Below are 20,751 nucleotides of genomic sequence, written 5' to 3' on the forward strand. Positions count from 1 at the left end.
AAAAGAAAATTTCTGGACATCAATAAATGTCATAATGAAGTTATCTTCAATGGTTAGTTTAAACAAATGAAACTTTTACTGCATTCGTAACGTTTTAAGAATCATGAGATGCAGTAATGGCCAGTATAAGTGTGTGTTTCTTAAACAATAAAATGGTTTCTTTGGCGATTCATGTTGGATATGAAGGTTGCAACATTGCATAAAAAACACATATTAATCCACTTTAGCGGGTAATGTAAATTTTTTCTACAACGATCGCTGCCTTCATAACCCGCATGAATCGTCGAATAAATCATTTTATTGTTTATATTTACATCTTTTTTTAACAAATTAAATTTGTTGTAAACAAATTCACTAAATTACTGTAAATTTACATCAGTACGTTAGCTAAAAGAAACAGCAAAATCGTCTCCTACATGTATACGGATTTGAGTATGACATCATAATGATTTTTTCGTGCAGTTCGTGATATTTCTTAGGTCGCTGTAGGTTTCGACCAATCGATAATCACAATCGACGGGACGTGAAGATTTCAGTCCTGCAGTTTCTATAGAGCTATGAATTCAAGATAAGTTTCTGTAAAAAACATAGGGCATCATACTTGGTAGATGTAAATATTATAAGATATAACACTGAAATAATCTGACAGAGTAATCTTTTTTACCAACAAACTAGACTTAAAGTTAATGCATGGAGGCACTCTTTATACAAACAATTTGCTATGTTGGAGGATAGTTCAAAATTTTATTTTGGACAGGCCTAGCTGTAGTAAATCTACAATTTGCAGCGAAAAAGAATCCTGGTTTAAGAGGTTTACTTAGAGTCGGTGATGATATTCTGACTTAATGTGTGTTTTTTTTAAATTTCAAAAAGTAAAATTACAGAAATTACCACAAATATAGAAACGCTCATGTTTAGATACGCCATAGTAAACATAAAATTCAAACTTATTATTTAAGAATAAAAAAAAATAAAAGATCATAAACAGAGCGTGGAAACATGTTTACCTCGGATATTACTTCGGCTATCAGATGCAATATTGCTGTAAGTTCTCAAATCTGTCTTTTGTCATATGTAATATTTGATTAATGTTTCAATGTTTTATGACCCCAGAAAAGTATGCCAAAAGCATACCGCTGTACACACCAGAGTTTACCTGTGCAAGTTTTGTGTAGTTTTGCAGGTAATCAATCGGCTGTGCAGCTAAGACGGATTTAATCATAAAGCGAAACTACATAATTTTGAATGTATTACACCGAATTCGGTCATTATCTGCATAGCGTTTTGATGTAGCTTTTGTCATACACGTGAGTATCTTTTATTCCATATCAAGAAATATTGCTATAAATCGTTATGGTCGCAGAAACCAATTTCAAACCCGTTCTTTATGATTTGATATACCTCAGTCAAAAACTCTTAATTCAAATTTTTCAATATTAAAACAGCTGTTGCTTTGGAAAGTCAATATTCAACATGGTGGGGTGTTTTTCTGGACGTTTTATACAGCATTTTTTGTCTTTATCTGATTTGGAAGAGAAAGGGGGAAACCCCCGCAAAACATTGCCGTTGTACTACGGTATTTGGCTAGGGAGGGTCCCTTCCTTTCTGGTGCACGACTACTCAATTAACTTGTTATCTCTGTCTGTTCTAGAAGTCTGATCTTAAATAATTACCTTCTCGATGATCATTCTTCACAAAAAGATTGTGTACTTTTTTGCCTTTCGTATAGCTCGACTCGCTTTTTATATCGGAATCATTAACTAAATGTTATGCCAATTGTACAGAATTTCGAGCAAACCCGTATAACCGACACGATTCTAAAAACGCAATATTTCAGTTTTGCAAATACAAACTACTGCGTCGTTCGCAATCTGCACAAAATCTGAATAATTGTCCCCTGACCCGTCCTGATTCTACTTCCTTCATTATTTTTTCTTTAAGTTTGTTGTGATGTTCATACGCCGATATCAATTGTTTTGAATGAATGTGAATTCTTTGCCCCGTGTATTATATTTAAAAACCTGTGAAAATCCTAACAATAATATTTTGCAGTCTGAGTATTTGGATAAACATGACAAATACTTCTCTAGTGCAGGGAGTTTAATGGGAGTTTTACCGAGGCCCCAAGCCTTTACGGGTTTGTAAATCTGAAACGGGGGCCCTGGTTGTTGGTGTTCTGCATGTGGTCCCCTGAAATGCGATTGTTTTGTCCTGGGTTGATTGTTAGCATGTTATATTGGGAATCTGGGGGCACGAAAATTATGCATGTGATTTGTTTGTGCAAGAGTGCAGAGTAGCATGGCATGCTTGACACTGGAACGTAATTAACTATCAGTTTACGTGCAAGGAAACTTTTCACAAGACCTTATGAAATTGAGGTTGTAGCACTTTCCTATAGATGTAGCTCTGTGCAGTGTTTGAGGAGCATTAAGGTTGAAGTTGGGGTCATGTACATTAACCAGAGATCAGAACCATCTTTCCCCCGTGATGTTGCTGGATTATGAGCCTTACGTAACCTATACATGTATTTCAAAAGCTCTATGTGGATTTACATGTAGCAGGGTGGTCACTTAGATAAATCGCAGCTAATATAAACATGATATCAGTCCATTGTTCTTTGGTATCAACCCTTTTTGGGTAAGCATCCTTGGATATCCCCCCTCCCCCATATTATTTACGATTAATTTCTTTTCATCCCCTCCAGGTCTAGGGGACAATAGAGAGGCCAGATCAATATACTGCCCTTCTATTTTCTTATTTTTTATTTTTGGCATTGCTAACGTGCATACCTTGCATGTTGTGGACCGATGGAGCGGCTAGCGGAATATCTTCTATGCATATGGCATGTGAAGATGATGCCGATGACCCTGAGGGTTTTGTGTTCTCCGAATTGGTTTGCACCAGTTCTGATGGGCCGTCGTCCATTATACCATTGGGCCGCTGCTCCCTGGTTCTTGCCGTTGGACTTTCACTGGCCTTGTCATATCAATTTTCATCCTTTTAGACCGCCATGGCGGCATTTCAATCATTCGATAATACGTAATATGCATAAATAAACAAGTGTTAATTTAAAAAATTGGGATTTCAAAATAAGTGTATAATTGTTTCATCAATAAATTTGTTTATTTTAACGTTATACTTTTATCAATATTATTTTTCATTAAAATATTTACATTTTCAGCTGTCTTTGTCTGTGATACCATTACGAATCAAATTGATTCTGAAAGCCTAAAACCCAATTATTTCAGAAATATTTCATAAATGAGCAACACCAAATGGGTGTGTCTTAAAGCATGACCTAAAACGGTATTGGCTCCGCTGCGTAGTAATACATTGCATGTGCTACATGGAAAAATAGTGGCTTTAAAATGTTGTTTTAAAGTGTAGAAATTGGAAATAATATAAATATAAGTACATGTAATAAGAAATCATTCTTTGAATATATATGAGGTGATTATTTCGGTCGGACGTGGTCAAATCTATCATAAAGCCCTTCTGGCTTTGACCACGCCCCGACCAAAATAATCACCTCATAATATTCTAAGAATGATTTCTTTTTCCTTAAATATATTTAAAAGGGATTTAATCATATTATCTAATTCTTGAAACATGATGTATTAGATAAACTTGAATCGGTAGACTTAAAACAAATGGGTTTTTACTAAAATTGAAAATGTCAGGGCCGCCAGCTCGTGGAGTTTGGTGCATGCTCAAAATTTATTTCATAATAGTTTCTGCTCTTCTTGAAACATAACAAGGAGGAAAAAGAGTAATTTAATTGATTTTATTAAGCTACATTGATAATGAATGTACATAAATGTACATAAATACATAAATGTATAGGATCATAACCACCCCTTCTCAACTAACAACCAACTACCTTTTTTGAAATTGTGTAATTACTTCATTATTAGTACTGAACAGTAACCCACACGCCATCTATATATTTTACCTGTAAGACCATGACCAAATGTTACACATTGACTAGCTGTTGTTACATCTTCTCAGTTTTATCGATATCAACATTGTATTCAATGTATCTTAAATCGCCTACCTATGTTTGCTTTGTAAAATAATGATCTTTTTTTTTAAAAGAAATGAAATTATTCTAAATCTATAATCTATATATATTTTGTACTATGCTTCACAAAAATAAAACCTTTTTGATATGAAAAGTTTTCATAAAAATCAAGAACTTCAGTTAAGTTAAGCTTGAGGATAACATTTTCATAATTTCTTTAAAGACTTAGAAAAGAATTAAGCGTGTACTGTGCTCTGGTAGAAATTAATTTCTTTATGAAATGATGGTTACCTACTGAAATATTTTCATGTTAAGAATTATGCAATTTCATTAAACACTAAGTAAACTGTGTGTCTACACTAACACAATTTCAATTGAATTTTTGGATATGGTTTAAAGTTTCTTCTCTCATTCCAGATAATCTCAGAAACGGACTTTGACGATAGAATTTTTTTCTTAGCGTAAGAAATATTAAACGAAAATGAAGCAAACTTTTCTCGTAAAAATTCACTGAATGCATCGCTAAATGACTAAGATGTTAAACATGTGATCAAAATGATACCTTGTCATGTGATTACTTAAAAAAAAAAAATTTAAATAAATATATTGTTATAAAAACCTGTACACTGTTGTCATGTAAAATACTTTGTAAAATACTTGCATAAGCACATTGTATGTCCCATTGCATTATTTTCTACACCTTAGCTAAGCGTTAACAGGGGAAAGGGACTGGGGAAGGGGTCCAGAGAATATCAATAACACCCTTTCAGTTATACAGGTTAGTTTAAGTGGACATTTTCGCAGTTTTTTCACCCCTCCCCTCCACATACACACATAGACATGTTTCGTCACATTGTCAATATCAGTTATGCATGATTTATTTTGATATATTTTGTGATGTCTTATCCAACATGAAAGAGATAATTAACATTCACTTGAATGTACCTAAATGTCCTGAATCCCTTAGTAACCAAAGTATCTGACACTGGTTATGTGGACACGGAGCTGGCACACGGTGGATCACTTACAATTTAACTTTTAGCGGTGCATGATATCTACCTGTACCTGCAATACTAAAATTCATATCTAAGAAACAATTCACCATAAACAGGTGATTCATTATTCCATCAAGGATTGTAATATGTGACGTTGCATTTGTAAATTACTATGAACTTAATTTGTGAATGTTAATCTGGGAAAATCCGGCTTTGTTTGACTTTTCATTTTTACTCAGGTAATCGACACAGGTGTAAAGTGTGTAACTTCGAAGATGTCCAACGAAAAACTATTCAGTATCCAGACAGGGAAAATTACCCATTTCACGGAGGTGGACTATGTGTTGTTTGGACTATTATTGGTGATTTCTGCGGGTATCGGACTTTTCTTTGCCATCAAAGACAGAAAGCATAATAACACCAAGACCTTCCTGATGGCGGGGGGAGAAATGAGTCCCTTCCCGGTGGCTCTCTCCCTCCTGGCTAGCTTTATGTCCGCTATCACAATCCTGGGGACCCCGGCAGAGATGTACAATTACACTACGATGTACTATTGGATAGGGTTATCCTATCTGTTTGTTGCTTTTGGGGCTGCCCATGTGTTTATGCCTATCTTTTATCAACTAAGAGTAAGGAGTGCGTATGAGGTAATTTCTGTTTTTATTTCATACATCATGCATATTTTCATTGACAAAAGTTGTGTACATCAAGCCTACATCTGTCGCTTGTCAGTGCCTAGTAGTATTATCAATTCTCGGAGCTCTGCTATCTCTCGCACTGTCAGCTAAATTTTCACCTGAACGTATATTATCAACGAAAGTAGTTATTTTCACCTGTATGGCAGGTAATACACTTTTCAAAATCAAGTGTGAAATGAAGTTCTAAATTGTGATCTTGACATCATTCACAACGTTAGATAAGTGTCCTTATAGCAAACGATCGCTAGCAGGAAAAAATTATGCGAACGGGAAAATATTTTGCACATTTCAGTAAACACATTGTGAACGTGAAGCCCGCGTTTGTAAATATTTAGGAGGCACATTGTATTTAGAAAAACTTAAGATAAATTACTTAACAAATCGCTACTTGTCGAAATTACCTGAAGAAATCAAAGATGCAAAGAACTCACCTGTTTAGGTCACTTATATCAATATATACAGGAATTAAGTAGGGCCTAAAAAAAAAGTTGTGTGTTTAGGGTAACCCGACCTAACCTAGAAAAATGCCCCGATCCTACCATTTTTAGATGTCTGTTTTTATCCGATTGTGAATTTTATATTATTCCTATTAAAAAATCTGGTTTTAAATATGACAAAAACAAACATTCTTAGGATTCATGCAGAAAAAAATATGATAAAATAAAAAAAAAATCCCTACCTACCTAACCTAATTTTTTCATCAGTGTTACCCTAAACACACAACTTTTTTTATAGGCCTTGATAAACAGTTCTGGTTCTCTAACTGTGTTATAGAAAACTATCTTGTCTTTGAAAATATATGCATTAATGGTGATATTGGTTATAAAGTAAAAACTTTTATTTAAAGAGGCGAAACTTACTCTAGTGTCGAAAATTTGACAGGTGTGCTGATGTCAGACTTTTTACCGCCCTATTTTATCCCCCTAGTTGGTTTCATATATTTAGTTTTACACTTATCACTTTGCGTTCGATATGGTTCTTCATCGTTTATAAAAACGCCAAGGATAAGACATGAGATATTTTATATCTTATCTCCAACTAAAAAATTGATATTGGTATCCCGTTAAGCATGTAACACTATAAAATTTCCCTATTAATCCTGTTTATAGCTGCTGTCACAATTCGAGGTTTAGAAAACACGTAACATTTCATTAATTTCAATTTTATGACTAATAAAAAACCCCAGGATTTACGTATTTGGAATAATGTTTAATAAGTAGCTTTGAATCTTTATCATGTATGTCATATTGAGGCAGTAAATAATGACTTCATTTATATCATGCCTTTAGTTCCGTGTTAGTTTCATTGGTGATTGCCTTATGATAAGTTAATTCATATCTAAAGTATTTTCTCTTTGCGGCAACTTTATACTTTAATGCTGAAATCATCTGCATTTTAAGATTGTCCTGATTTAATATTTTGGTCAACATATACATGTAGCATCAGAAATAATGTTATTTGTTAATTTTTTTATTTGGGGGGGGGGGTGATTACAGTATCTGTTTTACACTCTCTCTCTCTCTCTCTCTGTCTCTCTCTCTCTCTCTCTATCGATCGATCGATCGATCGATCGATCGATCGATCTATCTATCTATCTATCTATCTATCTATCTATCTATCTATCTATCTATCTATCTATCTATCTATCTATCTATCTATCTATCTATCTATCTATCTATCTATCTATCTATCTATCTATCTATCTATCTATCTATCTGTCTGTCCTGTGAGTTTGTTCTGATTTATTGTTTAAAAAGATATATGTACTGATTTATTGTAAAGTGTTCCTAGCATTTGCATCCAATGTTTGAGGGTATTTTCTTTTTTCTTTCTTTCTTTTTTTTCTACATTTCCTTTATATTACATTTGTGCTGATTTTGTTGTTTTATGTTTACAGTATCTTGAACACAGATTCAGTCGAGGGGTGAGAACAGCAGGCTCAATGACATTCTGCGTACAAATGGTAATACTTACATTTTCAACTGTCTTTGTCTGTGAGTACATCACGAATCAATTTTGAAGCCTATCCATAATCCAATATTTTCATAAAGGATGAGCGACACAAAAATATAGCATTACCGAAAGACGGTATTGGGTGCGCCGCGTCGTAATATATACATAGCATATGCAATGAAAAAAAATAGGGATTTTAAAGAAATTGGAATTAACATAAATTTAAGTAATAAGAAATCATTCTTTGAATATTATGAGGGGATAATTTTGGTCAGAGCTTGGTGAAATCTATCATAAATTTTATTGGATTTGACCACGCCCCGACCAAATTATCGTTGTATTAAACCCTTTAGAGAATTGTGATAAGTGGAAACAATGTGTATATTGATGAATACGTTAACAAACGAAGGTTGAGCCAATACTTAAGTAATGTCACACTAGATGCGACTTAAATCATAAATACTCCGCTTACAGCGACAAACACTCGCACAATATACATGTAATATCTAATTAATAATGAAGATTTGAAATGTTCAAAGCAAAATCCTCATTCTGTCGGAAGGTATCGTACAATATATAGAACCTGAGGTAAGGATAATCGCCGCACGCCCGTCAAATGCTTAAAATTTTAAGGCATTCTGTTCACTTTCTCTTCCTATAAATTTGATTTAACGATTTCTTTTTCTTTTCTAGTTGAATAGTTTAGTCTAAACTAAAATGCATTGAATCTTTTACGCCCGCGTGCAGTTTCTTAGCTCTTTGATAGAGGGAGAAATAATATTTGATAAATAACACCGCGTAAAATACAACATTAAAAACTATGTTTAAAAATTAATTTTTCCATTATTATAAATGTAATAAAACTGTGACATTACTTTTGGATTAACATTTGTATATTTAGTATCATGTAGTGGTGAGAGTTTCTTTAACATGTATTTGTAAAGAAATGTTACTTGCTGTTAGGACATCATCATTGGATAACAATTCAAAGCAGTCTTATCTATGTAATCTAATAAGATAATATTATGTTACAGTCTGACATTTTATTTTCTAAAATTAACTTCAAGTATGATTTATATTCAGATGTAATTCGACATTCTGTAATTTCTTCAATAAATTTGAAATTTTAGGAATCAACAGAATCCAAGTTTTCATGATAATATTCAGTCATTTAAAAAGAAGCTGTTGCCCTCTTCAACGTTTTAAAAGTTCGTATTTATAACAACTTGACATGTTTGTAAATAAAAGTGTTTACCCGCTGTTTCTTTTTGTTTAGTTGTTGTACATGGCCCTAGTGCTCTACGCCCCATCATTGGCCCTGAATTCAGGTAATACACATCATGCATCTACATAAGAACAGTTAAACTAGTTTGGTATGATTTATTTCAATCTTTTATATAATAGGTTGGTATTTTTACCGAAGGCTGATGGTTGCTTTTATTCTTCATGAATGATTTTACATGTAGCTTGTGGACAGTAGTACTAGTACGGTATGGGCATGATGTAAACTTGCTGTTATTGTGTACATTAGTATAGCATGGGCATGATGTAAATTTGCTGTTATTGTGAACAGTAGTATAGTATGGAAATGATGTAAACTTGCTGTTATTGTGGACAGTAGTATAGTATGGAAATGATGTAAACTTGCTGTTATTGTAGACAGTAGTATAGTCTGGAAATGATGTAAACTTGCTGTTATTGTAGACAGTAGTATAGTCTGGAAATGATGTAAACTTGCTGTTATTGTGGACATTAGTATAGTATGGGCATGATGTAAACTTGCTGTTATTGTAAACAGTAGTATAGTATGGGCATGATGTAAACTTGCTGTTATTGTGGACAGTAGTATAGTATGGGCATGATGTTAGTATAGTATGGGCATGATGTAAACTTGCTGTTATTGTGGACATTAGTATAGTATGGGAATGATGTAAACTTGCTGTTATTGTAAACAGTAGTATAGTATGGGCATGATGTAAACTTGATGTTATTGTGGACAGTAGTATAGTATGGGCATGATGTAAACTTGCTGTTATTGTAAACAGTAGTATAGTATGGGCATGATGTAAACTTGATGTTATTGTGGACATTAGTATAGTATGGGAATGATGTAAACTTGCTGTTATTGTGGACAGTAGTATAGTATGGGCATGATGTAAACTTGCTGTTATTGTGGACAGTAGTATAGTATGGGCATGATGTAAACTTGCTGTTATTGTAAACAGTAGTATAGTATGGGCATGATGTAAACTTGCTGTTATTGTGGACATTAGTATAGTATGGGAATGATGTAAACTTGCTGTTATTGTAAACAGTAGTATAGTATGGGCATGATGTAAACTTGCTGTTATTGTGGACAGTAGTATAGTATGGGCATGATGTAAACTTGCTGTTATTGTAAACAGTAGTATAGTATGGGCATGATGTAAACTTGCTGTTATTGTGGACATTAGTATAGTATGGGAATGATGTAAACTTGCTGTTATTGTGGACAGTAGTATAGTATGGGCATGATGTAAACTTGCTGTTATTGTAAACAGTAGTATAGAATGGGCATGATGTAAACCTGCTGTTATTGTGGACATTAGTATAGTATGGGAATGATGTAAACTTCTTGTTTTTGTGGACAGTAGTATAGTATGGGCATGATGTAAACTTGCTGTTATTGTGGACAGTAGTATAGTATGGGCATGATGTAAACTTGCTGTTATTGTGGACAGTAGTATAGTATGGAAATGATGTAAACTTGCTGTTATTGTACACAGTAGTATAGTATGGGCATGCTGTAAACTTGCTGTTATTGTGGACAGTAGTATAGTCTGGAAATGATGTAAACTTGCTGTTATTGTGGACAGTAGTATAGTATGGGCATGATGTAAACTTGCTGTTATTGTGGACATTAGTATAGTATGGGAATGATGTAAACTTGCTGTTATTGTGGACAGTAGTATAGTATGGGCATGATGTAAACTTGCTGTTATTGTAAACAGTAGTATAGTATGGGCATGATGTAAACCTGCTGTTATTGTGGACATTAGTATAGTATGGGAATGATGTAAACTTCTTGTTTTTGTGGACAGTAGTATAGTATGGGCATGATGTAAACTTGCTGTTATTGTGGACAGTAGTATAGTATGGGCATGATGTAAACTTGCTGTTATTGTGGACATTAGTATAGTATGGGAATGATGTAAACTTGCTGTTATTGTAAACAGTAGTATAGTATGGGCATGATGTAAACTTGCTGTAATTGTGGACAGTAGTATAGTATGGGCATGATGTAAACTTGCTGTTATTGTGGACATAAGTATAGTATGGGAATGATGTAAACTTGCTGTTATTGTAAACAGTAGTATAGTATGGGCATGATGTAAACTTGCTGTTATTGTAAACAGTAGTATAGTATGGGCATGATGTAAACTTGCTGTTATTGTGGACATTAGTATAGTATGGGGATGATGAAACTTGCTGTTATTGTAAACAGTAGTATAGTATGGGCATGATGTAAACTTGCTGTTATTGTGGACAGTAGTATAGTATGGGCATGATGTAAACTTGCTGTTATTGTAAACAGTAGTATAGTATGGGCATGATGTAAACTTGCTGTTATCGTAAACAGTAGTATAGTATGGAAATGATGTAAACTTGCTGTTATTGTAAACAGTAGTATAGTATGGGAATGATGTAAACTTGCTGTTATTTTTTTTCTTCAGTGACGGGGTTTACGTTATGGGGATCGGTTATCTCGGTGGGAATAGTATGCACACTGTATACTACAATAGTAAGTCAACTTACATTTGAATATGATCTTAGTTGTATTCATGTAGAATATTTATTTATGTTTTGCCATACAATGTGCATGTTACGCACTTTGAAAAAAAATTTCAAAGTGCGTTAAATCTGGGGCCAAGTCAACGCACTCGGAAAAAAATTTGACGCACTTTGAATATTTTTTTTCAAAGTGCGTAATTTTTGTTCAAAGTGCGTTGCCACAGTGCGTTCATATGATGAACGTTAACGTAAGCTTGGTTATTGTGATACTGGCACTATACTGACAGTATTGTTAGTAGGGATTGCCACTCGTCAAAAGTCATATGATCATACAATATGGTTATTATTTTTGGTTCAGAATTAGGAGATGTGAATCTGTTTTTGTTGGTCAAAGGTTTCAAAACCTCTTTACTTGTGTATAAAACTTATAAGCAACGTATAAAACACATATTTTTTAATATACGGAACGAACATGTAGTGTTACACTACTTCGATACTTGGTAAGTGTCGGAATTATCACATCGTTAGGTAATTGAATCGTCATAGAATCCCCGAATATACCTCGTTAAATGTATATTTCAATTATCCTGTAATTTGTGAGGTAATTGCAGCATTATTTGTTGATGATGTATAATATCCCTCACATTTAGTTAAAAAGTGAACTCAAACTTTTTGGGGCAATAGGGAGCTACATTGTAGTATTTCTTAATCTAAGTTACAATGTAGCTTTTTCATGTTTGATAATGTTGTAGATAGGTATGTTTATAAATGTCTATACGTTTCATTCTTTTCTTACTGTATTATAAACGTTTTAACGTTTACCTATAGATGAGTCCAAAGTTGAAAAATAGAGTTGAAGTTATATAACAAATAGATTGTATTAAGATTTGGAGTTATAGTTAATTTGGTGAAGTATTGAAAAAAAAACCACTTGACTGTCTCTAGAGTAATAGTTTTGAGTAGTTATACATGAATAATTAGAGGCACAGTTATATTTGTTTTAACACTTCATTTTTCAAATAAACATTGTGCACACATCATATTCATCGATTAACCGGAGTCATATGTTACCAATCTCTTAAATTGATAAATATTGTATGGATTAATATTATAGCACTGAATGATTTATTTTTGACGTCGTCGTGTCAATAACTGCCGCCAGGTAACCAGACAAACTGAATAACGCACATTACATAAAGGCAATAAGTTTAACTTACAAGAAGCAAAAAGAACAATTTGTTTGTTACAGGGTGGCATAAAAGCTGTTCTTTTCACCGACTCTTTGTTTGTTACAGGGTGGTATGAAAGCTGTTCTTTTCACCGACTCTTTGTTTGTTACAGGGTGGTATGAAAGCTGTTCTTTTCACCGACTCTTTCCAAGTAGGAATGATGTTTGCAGGGTTGTTAGCTATCTTAATTCAGGGTAACATCGAGCTGGGTGGGTTTCATGAGGCATGGAAAAAGGCCGAAGAAAGTGGAAGGGTGTATTTTGATGAGTAAGCCTTGATGCCATGTTTATTTAGATGATGTTAAAATGATGATAATTCCACTATTCAAACTTATATTATTCAACACAACAAGTTGGGATGTTTCACGATTATTTGATTTTACCTTTTTTGTTCTTACTAACCCGACAAAAATATTTAATTTATGAAGAATAAATTCGTCCGTGATTTCTTTGGTATAATAAAAACATTTTTGACTGTTCTTTCAGTTTTAGTCCTGATCCCAAAGTCCGACATAGTGTCTGGTCCCTGGTGATTGGTGGAACCTTTACCTGGGTAGCCATCTATGGCGTCAATCAGGCCCAGGTGCAGCGCTATTGCACCTGTCCTTCTCTAAGAAAAGCCCAAATGTGAGTGCACTTTTAATGAAATCCATTGATTCCTTGAAAGGGCGCACTAGTATCTAACATAATATGACGATGACTTTATTTTTTTTTGCTGTAGAGCTATCTGGCTAAATTTCCCTGGTCTGTGTCTCATCTTATATCTGTGTTGCCTGATTGGAATGGTGGTCTATGCTTTCTACAGCACCTGTGACCCCTTCTCTTTTAATCTTGTTAAAACATCTGATCAGGTGAGAATTTTGGTGTCACATCTCGTTTTTAAGATTCTTCATGGAAGCTTTAAATCTTATTACATGTACATGTATATCAAAAAGCATGGCTTATGCATTTGATATAGATTTATAAGGTAGTCTTCCATTTTTGTCTGTTTTGCTCTATAATTATAATAATTATACTCCCGTTCCGAAGGAGAAGGGGCTATACTGTTTTACCCTTGTGTGTTCGTCTGTCCGTCTGTCCGTCCGTCTGTCTGTCAGTCCGTAACAAAAATATCTGTCGCATTTTTCTCAGCACCTATTTATCGCAGATTTTTGAAATTTTAACACACTACTTGTTAAGGCATGCCATATCGTGGGATATATTTTTGTACCAGTCAGACGTCAACTTCCTGTTAAATGACGATTTTGTTTATTTTTAGCCTAAATTTTTAAACAAATTTTCGTCAAAGATTTCTCAGCAACTATTTATTGCTGATGCTTGAAATTTTAACACACTATTTGTTTAGGCATGCCATATTATGGGATATATTTTTGTTCCAATCGCTGTTAAATGGGGACTTTGCTTATTTTGCATATTCACATCAGAGCGGGGGTATCACTAGTGAGCATTGGCTCACAGATATCTTGTTTAATATCGTTTCAAGACGTACGTCTTCTGCAGTAAAGAAATTGAATTGAATCAAATCCTTGACCAGACAATGTCATTATATGGCAACAAATAATACAAAGTTCAGTTAGTTTGTTCTTTTACTTTACAAACAGAGATTACATTTACTATTTGAGTTGAACTGAAATGTATGTAAATTCAATGATAGACAAAATTAAAATGAAAAAAAACGGTTATTAAGATCGAATTAAAAAATGAATAACTTGTATGTAAAATCAAAATCATGGCGTTTGATTTATTCTGATCTTCCTTAAAAGAGAATGATATATATATATATACATGTATGTACATAATGACCATCGTTAAGACCAAATGATATGATCCTTACTCGTATATGACACCGATATCAAACTTTGGTTTGAAAACCTAAAAACGAACATCTACTTCCTTTTATGTATTGTAAGCCTTAGTACAATTTACTAATCTTTTAGTGCCACTGGTGACTAGGTTACCATACTATTTTCAAATTAATTGTAGAGATATTTGATTGCAATTTTGGATTTCATCAATCTATAAAATTAGTAAGATAAATGTACGATTGATGAGAAAAATATATGTTAAGAAACAATTAATATGAATTATGATACATGTAATATTGATATATGTTTATCATTTACCAGTTGCTTCCTCTTTTTGTGATGGATGTGTTGGGGCACCTTAAGGGGTTTCCAGGCCTCTTTGTAGCATGTTTATTCAGCGGAGCGTTAAGGTGTGCATGATTCTTTAGATTTATTCAATATTGGGCCCAAAGCTGTGTATCGAAAATTTAAAGCTTAAAAAATAGTTTATCGTTCTATCATTGTTTAACACTCTTTAAGCAGGATATATCAAAATAAGAGCGGCTTTTTAACAAAGATTATACGGTAATAATAGTATGTACAAGTACATGAAATTCAACTTCAAACTGTGAAAAGGAGATTTTTGGAAAAAGAAATGATATAAGAAACATGTCCTTTCCTACAAACATGATAATAACTAAGTTGTGTTCTTCATTCAATTGTTAACGTTTTATTCCCAGCACCATCTCCTCTGGATTGAGCGCTCTAGCAGCTGTGGTGTTAGAAGACGTTATCAAGGCATACATGTTCAAAGACCTGTCAGAGAATGCAGCCACCAACACGTCAAAGGGGCTCGGTAAGTGTCCATTTAGTCGAAAAGGAATACATTACTTTATATAAAATAACCACTGAATCTATACCTCAGCTCAACAGGATTTTGAGTGGTTTTATACCAATAAAATGATCCCTACATAAACTCAAAGACTTCAACAGATAATTAAAACGTTTTGAAGCTCAAGACCGGCTATACTAATGGTTATGTAGGAATCTATAGAATCAAATGTTAAAATCTTAAAGTTAGGTGTTGAATGCTTATGTTACATTAAGCAAAAAAGGTTTATTGTCTTGTTGGTTTTATCAGAAGAAATCTCACAGATACCTCCCTGTAATAAATGGGTTTAACATTGCTGTTGTGTGACAAAAGTCGATACATATCTTTTTAACGTGGCAACGCCATCATTTATTAGGAAGAGCTATATTGGTGTTTCCTGGTGTGTTTCATTTTATCAAAACGATGTTATTAGATCTTCAAAAAGAAGCTTCAAGATATTCAATGACTCAACAAAATTCAAATCTAGCGACTAAATGGGAACGCATAACTCTGTGTCTGGAAGAGGGGCGGTAAACTTTGCGGGTATTCTCTTGATGACATAATCTCGTGGATTAGCTTGGTTCATATTTGTCTAAGATGTTGGGGGGGGGGGTGGTGGGGGTATGAATAAAGTAAACTTGAACCACAACGAATTTTTATGATTCCAGAGTAATGGTGACCTTTTTTAAAATTTTGTTAGTAATCAAGTATTTTTCCTTTTGTTTTAGTGACACGCTAACAATGTATTATTATTACAGATCTGAGTGATTCTTTTAAAAAGCTGGGTAGACGGGATCATATATAGACTATTATTAGATCTCTGTATAAAAATATATAGGGCAATAGGAAAAATTTTATTTCAAAACTATAAAAAAATGTTTGAATTTTTCTTTACTAAAGAATACAGTCTACGCCCTTAAAAAATCATCTGTAAAGTTTTAAAGTTGATTTGACGAGTAGTTTGTTGAACATCTTTTCTTGTTATATAATTATATTTCAAAGCCAGTCTGCTTTCAAATGAATAAATACTTAAGAAGCATCAGTCATATAGAAAATGTACTGTAAAATTTAATGCCAATAATTGCACTTTTGACGCCAAGTATTGTACTTTTCAGCTTTTGTGTTTGGGATTATATGTCTGGGATTGACCTACGTAGCCTCACTCCTAGGTGGCGTTCTACAGGTCAGCCTTTTTATTCAGAAAAATTCACTGATGCATGTTGTAAATACTGCTCATAATTAATAATTATAGATAGAAAATATGCATTCATATGTTTTTGTTTTACCTTCCAGGCCGCTCTTTCGTTATTTGGAATGATAGGCGGTCCTCTGCTGGGATTGTTTATTTTAGGAATGATGTTTCCATGGGCCAATAAATGGGTATGTCCCAAAATGTTAACCAAAAAATATATAAACACTCGCTGAAAGTTTAGGGTCAACATATTTATAACAATATATTGCTACTTTAACTTTCTAAAACATTTGAGTATTGACTTAACTGTTTTTCCTTTTTTGTAGTCTCAATAAATCAATTTGATATATTTATTTTGATTTCGGCAAGTTACTCTTCACCGATAGTAGACATGCATAATCATCCATTCCAATTTGTATTTGTGCCAACATAAATCACTTTTATGGGTATCATAAAATAGAGATGAAATAAAAAGTTTAAATGAAAAAAAAGGGGAAAAAAACAAGCTGCAATTTGTATTTTTGAAAAATCCGTGGTAGTTACATATTGTAAAACATGTATCTAGCTTGAAAAAAATATCACCATTTAAAGTCGGATGGCTATAAATTGAACATTAACTATGATGTGGCTTCTAATGATATTTTCAATTTCAGGGAGCCTACACTGGTCTACTTCTGGGTTTGGTATTTATGTTTTGGATTGGTGTTGGGGCACAGATCTACCCGCCACACAATCCAAAGTCCGCCATTAATATAACCGGCTGTAACTGGAACCTCACCACCCCTGCACCTACACCCACCCCGATATCTTCATTCAACGCTTCTACCACCGCCGCTGCCATTAGCTCCACCACTGCGTTCTTAAACTCTACCACTCCTACTGTGGTTGAAGAACCGTAACTTTACTTTTAATTACTTTATATTTTGTCGATACATACATGTCCAGATATTGTTACATTAAAATACAAGAGATACTGCGCAGTTTTAAAATTTAGTAGCAAAAGCAGCTGTGTTTCGGGGAAAAACGTCGACTTTTTTCAACTCATTATGTGTGGTACAGAATTGCAGGAAAAACCAAATGTTTGTAAAAAGAAAAAAGGCTCTAAATTTTCTTGAGTTATAACAAAAATATGCATTCATTATTGACATTAATCTTGCGTTAGAGTTGTAATATTTTTTCTCTTTCACAGAAATGTATTCCAGGATTTGTACGCGCTGTCTTACATGTGGTACAGCGCCACAGCTGTTCTGTTTGTCGTGGTTGTGGGTCTGATTGTTAGTTTTCTGACAGGTAGGCTCAAATTATTAAAGGCAACCAAATTCTATGCATACATGTTCAGACTAAATTGACAGAACTATAGTTACTTTATCATCCCAAGGTTGACCTCTAGTGTCAATGTCCTGCATGTGTCTTTGCAAAGGTTGTCAATCCTGATTGCCGTCAAAGGGATAAAAGTGACGGGAAAGGAACCAGATTCTTATGATGTGGTTTCCATACCAAACAAAACGTTATTTTAATAAAATCCCACCAGCAGGCATACCACTAATAAACTTCACCAAATGAATAGTTCTGAAATTAGATGTCAAAATTCAGCGGCAAATAAGATATCATGTTCATTTGTATCAAAAGAAAAACAGACAATTCATATTTTTTTCTTGTCAACCAAATCTATCCATACAAGCAAATCTATCAGCACACACCGTTTATTTTATTTTGCTAAACGTTGACCTTTGCTTCTACAAGTAATTTCACCAATTCCTGTAATTATGCCATTGTGTCTATATCACATATAACATTGAGTTCATCATGTTCAAGATGATTTAAGGTCATATATTTAATTAACAATTTTGATTGATATAAATCGCTAAAGCCTAGCTTACTATGTATTTGATGAAATTATAATCTCTATAACAACATCATATCCCGTTTCACTTTAAACTAGTTGTAGACTTTATTATGATTGAGATCTGAGTAAGAATATACAATAAACGTGTTATGTAAGGAAGAATTTTTTTGTTCTTTCTTTATATTTTGACTTATTCTTAACACTGTAATTATACCTTAAAACATGATGTCATAATTTTGCTATTTTGTGTTAAAACGGAATAAAAATCTAGTGATAAACCACTTATGTTATACATATGTTTCCAATTTATGAACTCTGAGCTGAAACGTTGCTGTCATCTTAAATATACTCTTATTTTGAGGTTTTTTAAAATCATTTTAGGGCCTCAGGATCCCAAAGAGTTGGATCCAAGACTAATATGTCCTTTGTTTGACATCCTTTTTCCCTACTTGCCAGAAAAGATCAGAAAACCTCTTAGGTTTGGGGTCAGACATGGCGAGGTAATCAATCGAATTCAGTAGACCTTCTCGGTTTTGATAAAAGGAGAATGAATAATACATTAATTTACTGAAAATAAAACTATTATGTATAAGTTTAACACTCCCTGTCGTCATTTTCCCGTTCATTCTATCAATAATTCAATGAAAGCACTCATTTTTATCTTATCATAATTATGTTTCATTTGTGTATCAAAAAAAAAGAAAGTATAAATAAGTTACATTTATGATAACTAGAATCTATAGTATGGCCTAAACAAACAATGGTTTGCAATTATATCAGACAAAATTTACAGACTAGAGATTTCATATCTGATTTCTATTTGAAACGAGTATATGAATTTCGAGAGTTTTAATGTTATTATATATTTTTGTTTTCAGGTGAAAGATAAAATTAAAAAAGGAGAGGGAGGTGTATATGCTGATGTAAATATAGACATATTGAATCAAGAAATCCAAGTTGATTCCAATGGAAAAACTAAAGAGATCCAAGTCAATGGTAGCAAGAGCATGGCAAATCAGAGCATCCCTAATGGGACTCCCAATGGGGGGTTTGTGGGAGATGAAACAGAAATGGTTTCCCGGTTATGATCTTTATCCACGAAAAACATTCCTTGAAAAAAGTGCATGTTTCAAATTGATTTTCCATGCTGCGGACAAAATACATTTTCAATGTATACAAAGCATAGCTGTTGTTAGTTAAACTTTATATTTGTTTTTTATCTACTGTTGAAATGAAACCAATCCTATACTAATGTTGAGATCTTAGTTTGATTACTCTAAATGTACCAGTAATATCTAGGATGATAATATGCGATGTTTTTCCCTTCTTAAATGAACCAATTTGAAGTGCCTGTTGATTATGTGTAATATCATATGATGTTGTTTCGTTATGAGTAATTATATACCTAAAACAAAATATGGACATTTGTATATTTACATTTATTGACTGGGTAAGAGGACAACATATCAACTGTTGGACCCGAAGACACAAATGTTGACCAATGCCAAAGGTCCATTAAGGTCCATTAAATCACTGCCCTCATATCCAGTAAATAACTGTATACTATATGCTTGTATATACTTAACATTTATTTAATTGTGCTTTTATTTTCAGATTTTTCCTTTGCTTCTTTATCGTTTATACTTTTGACGTTAAGAGATAAGGAGTCCTTACAGTTTTGTCTCATGAACAAGGAAATCACTTCATTCCATTCTTTCCGTTTAGCCCAGTATACAAAGAGACTACTAAACATTTTAAATTTTGCCTGATATGTACATATTTAGTGACAAACTCGGACAAATTTCGCGTCGGTTGACATTGGCTTTCTCGGGGGCGTCAATTTCAATATTACCCTCCCAAAAAAATTACTGTTAACTAGTTATAATGTTATAGGCACTTTTTTCATTAAAATTTTTATACAGGGATATCTACTTTAATTATGTGTATATATTTTGTTCGTTTGTATTCATGTTTATGAAAAGAAACTTGTGCCTGTTTATACGTTATAAATATACTATTTAGGTATTGCATTGAATATTATATACCGAATCCAAGACAAAAACGCGCACATTAACTATTTCTCGGGAGAAACAGTTACTGTCAAGGGGACATTACATGATCTTGTCCGAATATTCAGTAAGTATGTAAATGTATTTTATTACACGTACAGTCTGTTTAGATAATCGAGTAATCGGACGCAATCTTAGAGGAGGAAGTGGTTGTCTCTTGCATTTTGCAAAAGATATACAGATAGGAACATATTTGCGAGTAAAATAATTCTAATGACTTGATAGTTTCTATACTCTGTACAGTACAGTAGGGCCCATTCAATTTTAATAAGTTAATACTTATAGCAAGAATTTACTGTATATTCCATATAAATGTCTCTTAT

General features: G+C 33.3%; 1 protein-coding gene across 2 annotated transcripts; it reads left to right on the forward strand.

The window, feature by feature from the left end:
- The first annotated feature begins 1,156 nt into the window (after positions 1-1,156).
- On the forward strand, positions 1,157-20,381 carry LOC105317404 (sodium-coupled monocarboxylate transporter 1). 2 transcript variants are annotated; one of them, XM_034455890.2, is made up of 17 exons: positions 1,177-1,307; positions 4,989-5,132; positions 5,256-5,663; positions 7,612-7,677; positions 8,944-8,995; positions 11,381-11,448; positions 12,780-12,934; positions 13,153-13,293; positions 13,388-13,517; positions 14,793-14,881; positions 15,191-15,306; positions 16,437-16,504; positions 16,615-16,701; positions 17,167-17,408; positions 17,703-17,803; positions 18,741-18,859; positions 19,238-20,381. In XM_034455890.2, the coding sequence occupies exons 3-17, from the start codon at positions 5,292-5,294 to the stop codon at positions 19,445-19,447; spliced, it is 2,016 nt and encodes a 671-aa protein (XP_034311781.2). In that variant the 5' UTR covers positions 1,177-1,307; positions 4,989-5,132; positions 5,256-5,291; the 3' UTR covers positions 19,448-20,381. The 2 variants fall into 2 exon arrangements, with proteins under 2 accessions (XP_034311782.2, XP_034311781.2); XM_034455891.2 differs by lacking the exon at positions 4,989-5,132 and having other exon boundaries at positions 1,157-1,307.
- Positions 20,382-20,751: the final 370 nt, after the last annotated feature.

The sequence above is a fragment of the Magallana gigas genome, chromosome 7, assembly GCF_963853765.1.
Source record: "Magallana gigas chromosome 7, xbMagGiga1.1, whole genome shotgun sequence".
Classification (NCBI taxonomy): Eukaryota; Metazoa; Mollusca; class Bivalvia; order Ostreida; family Ostreidae; genus Magallana; species Magallana gigas.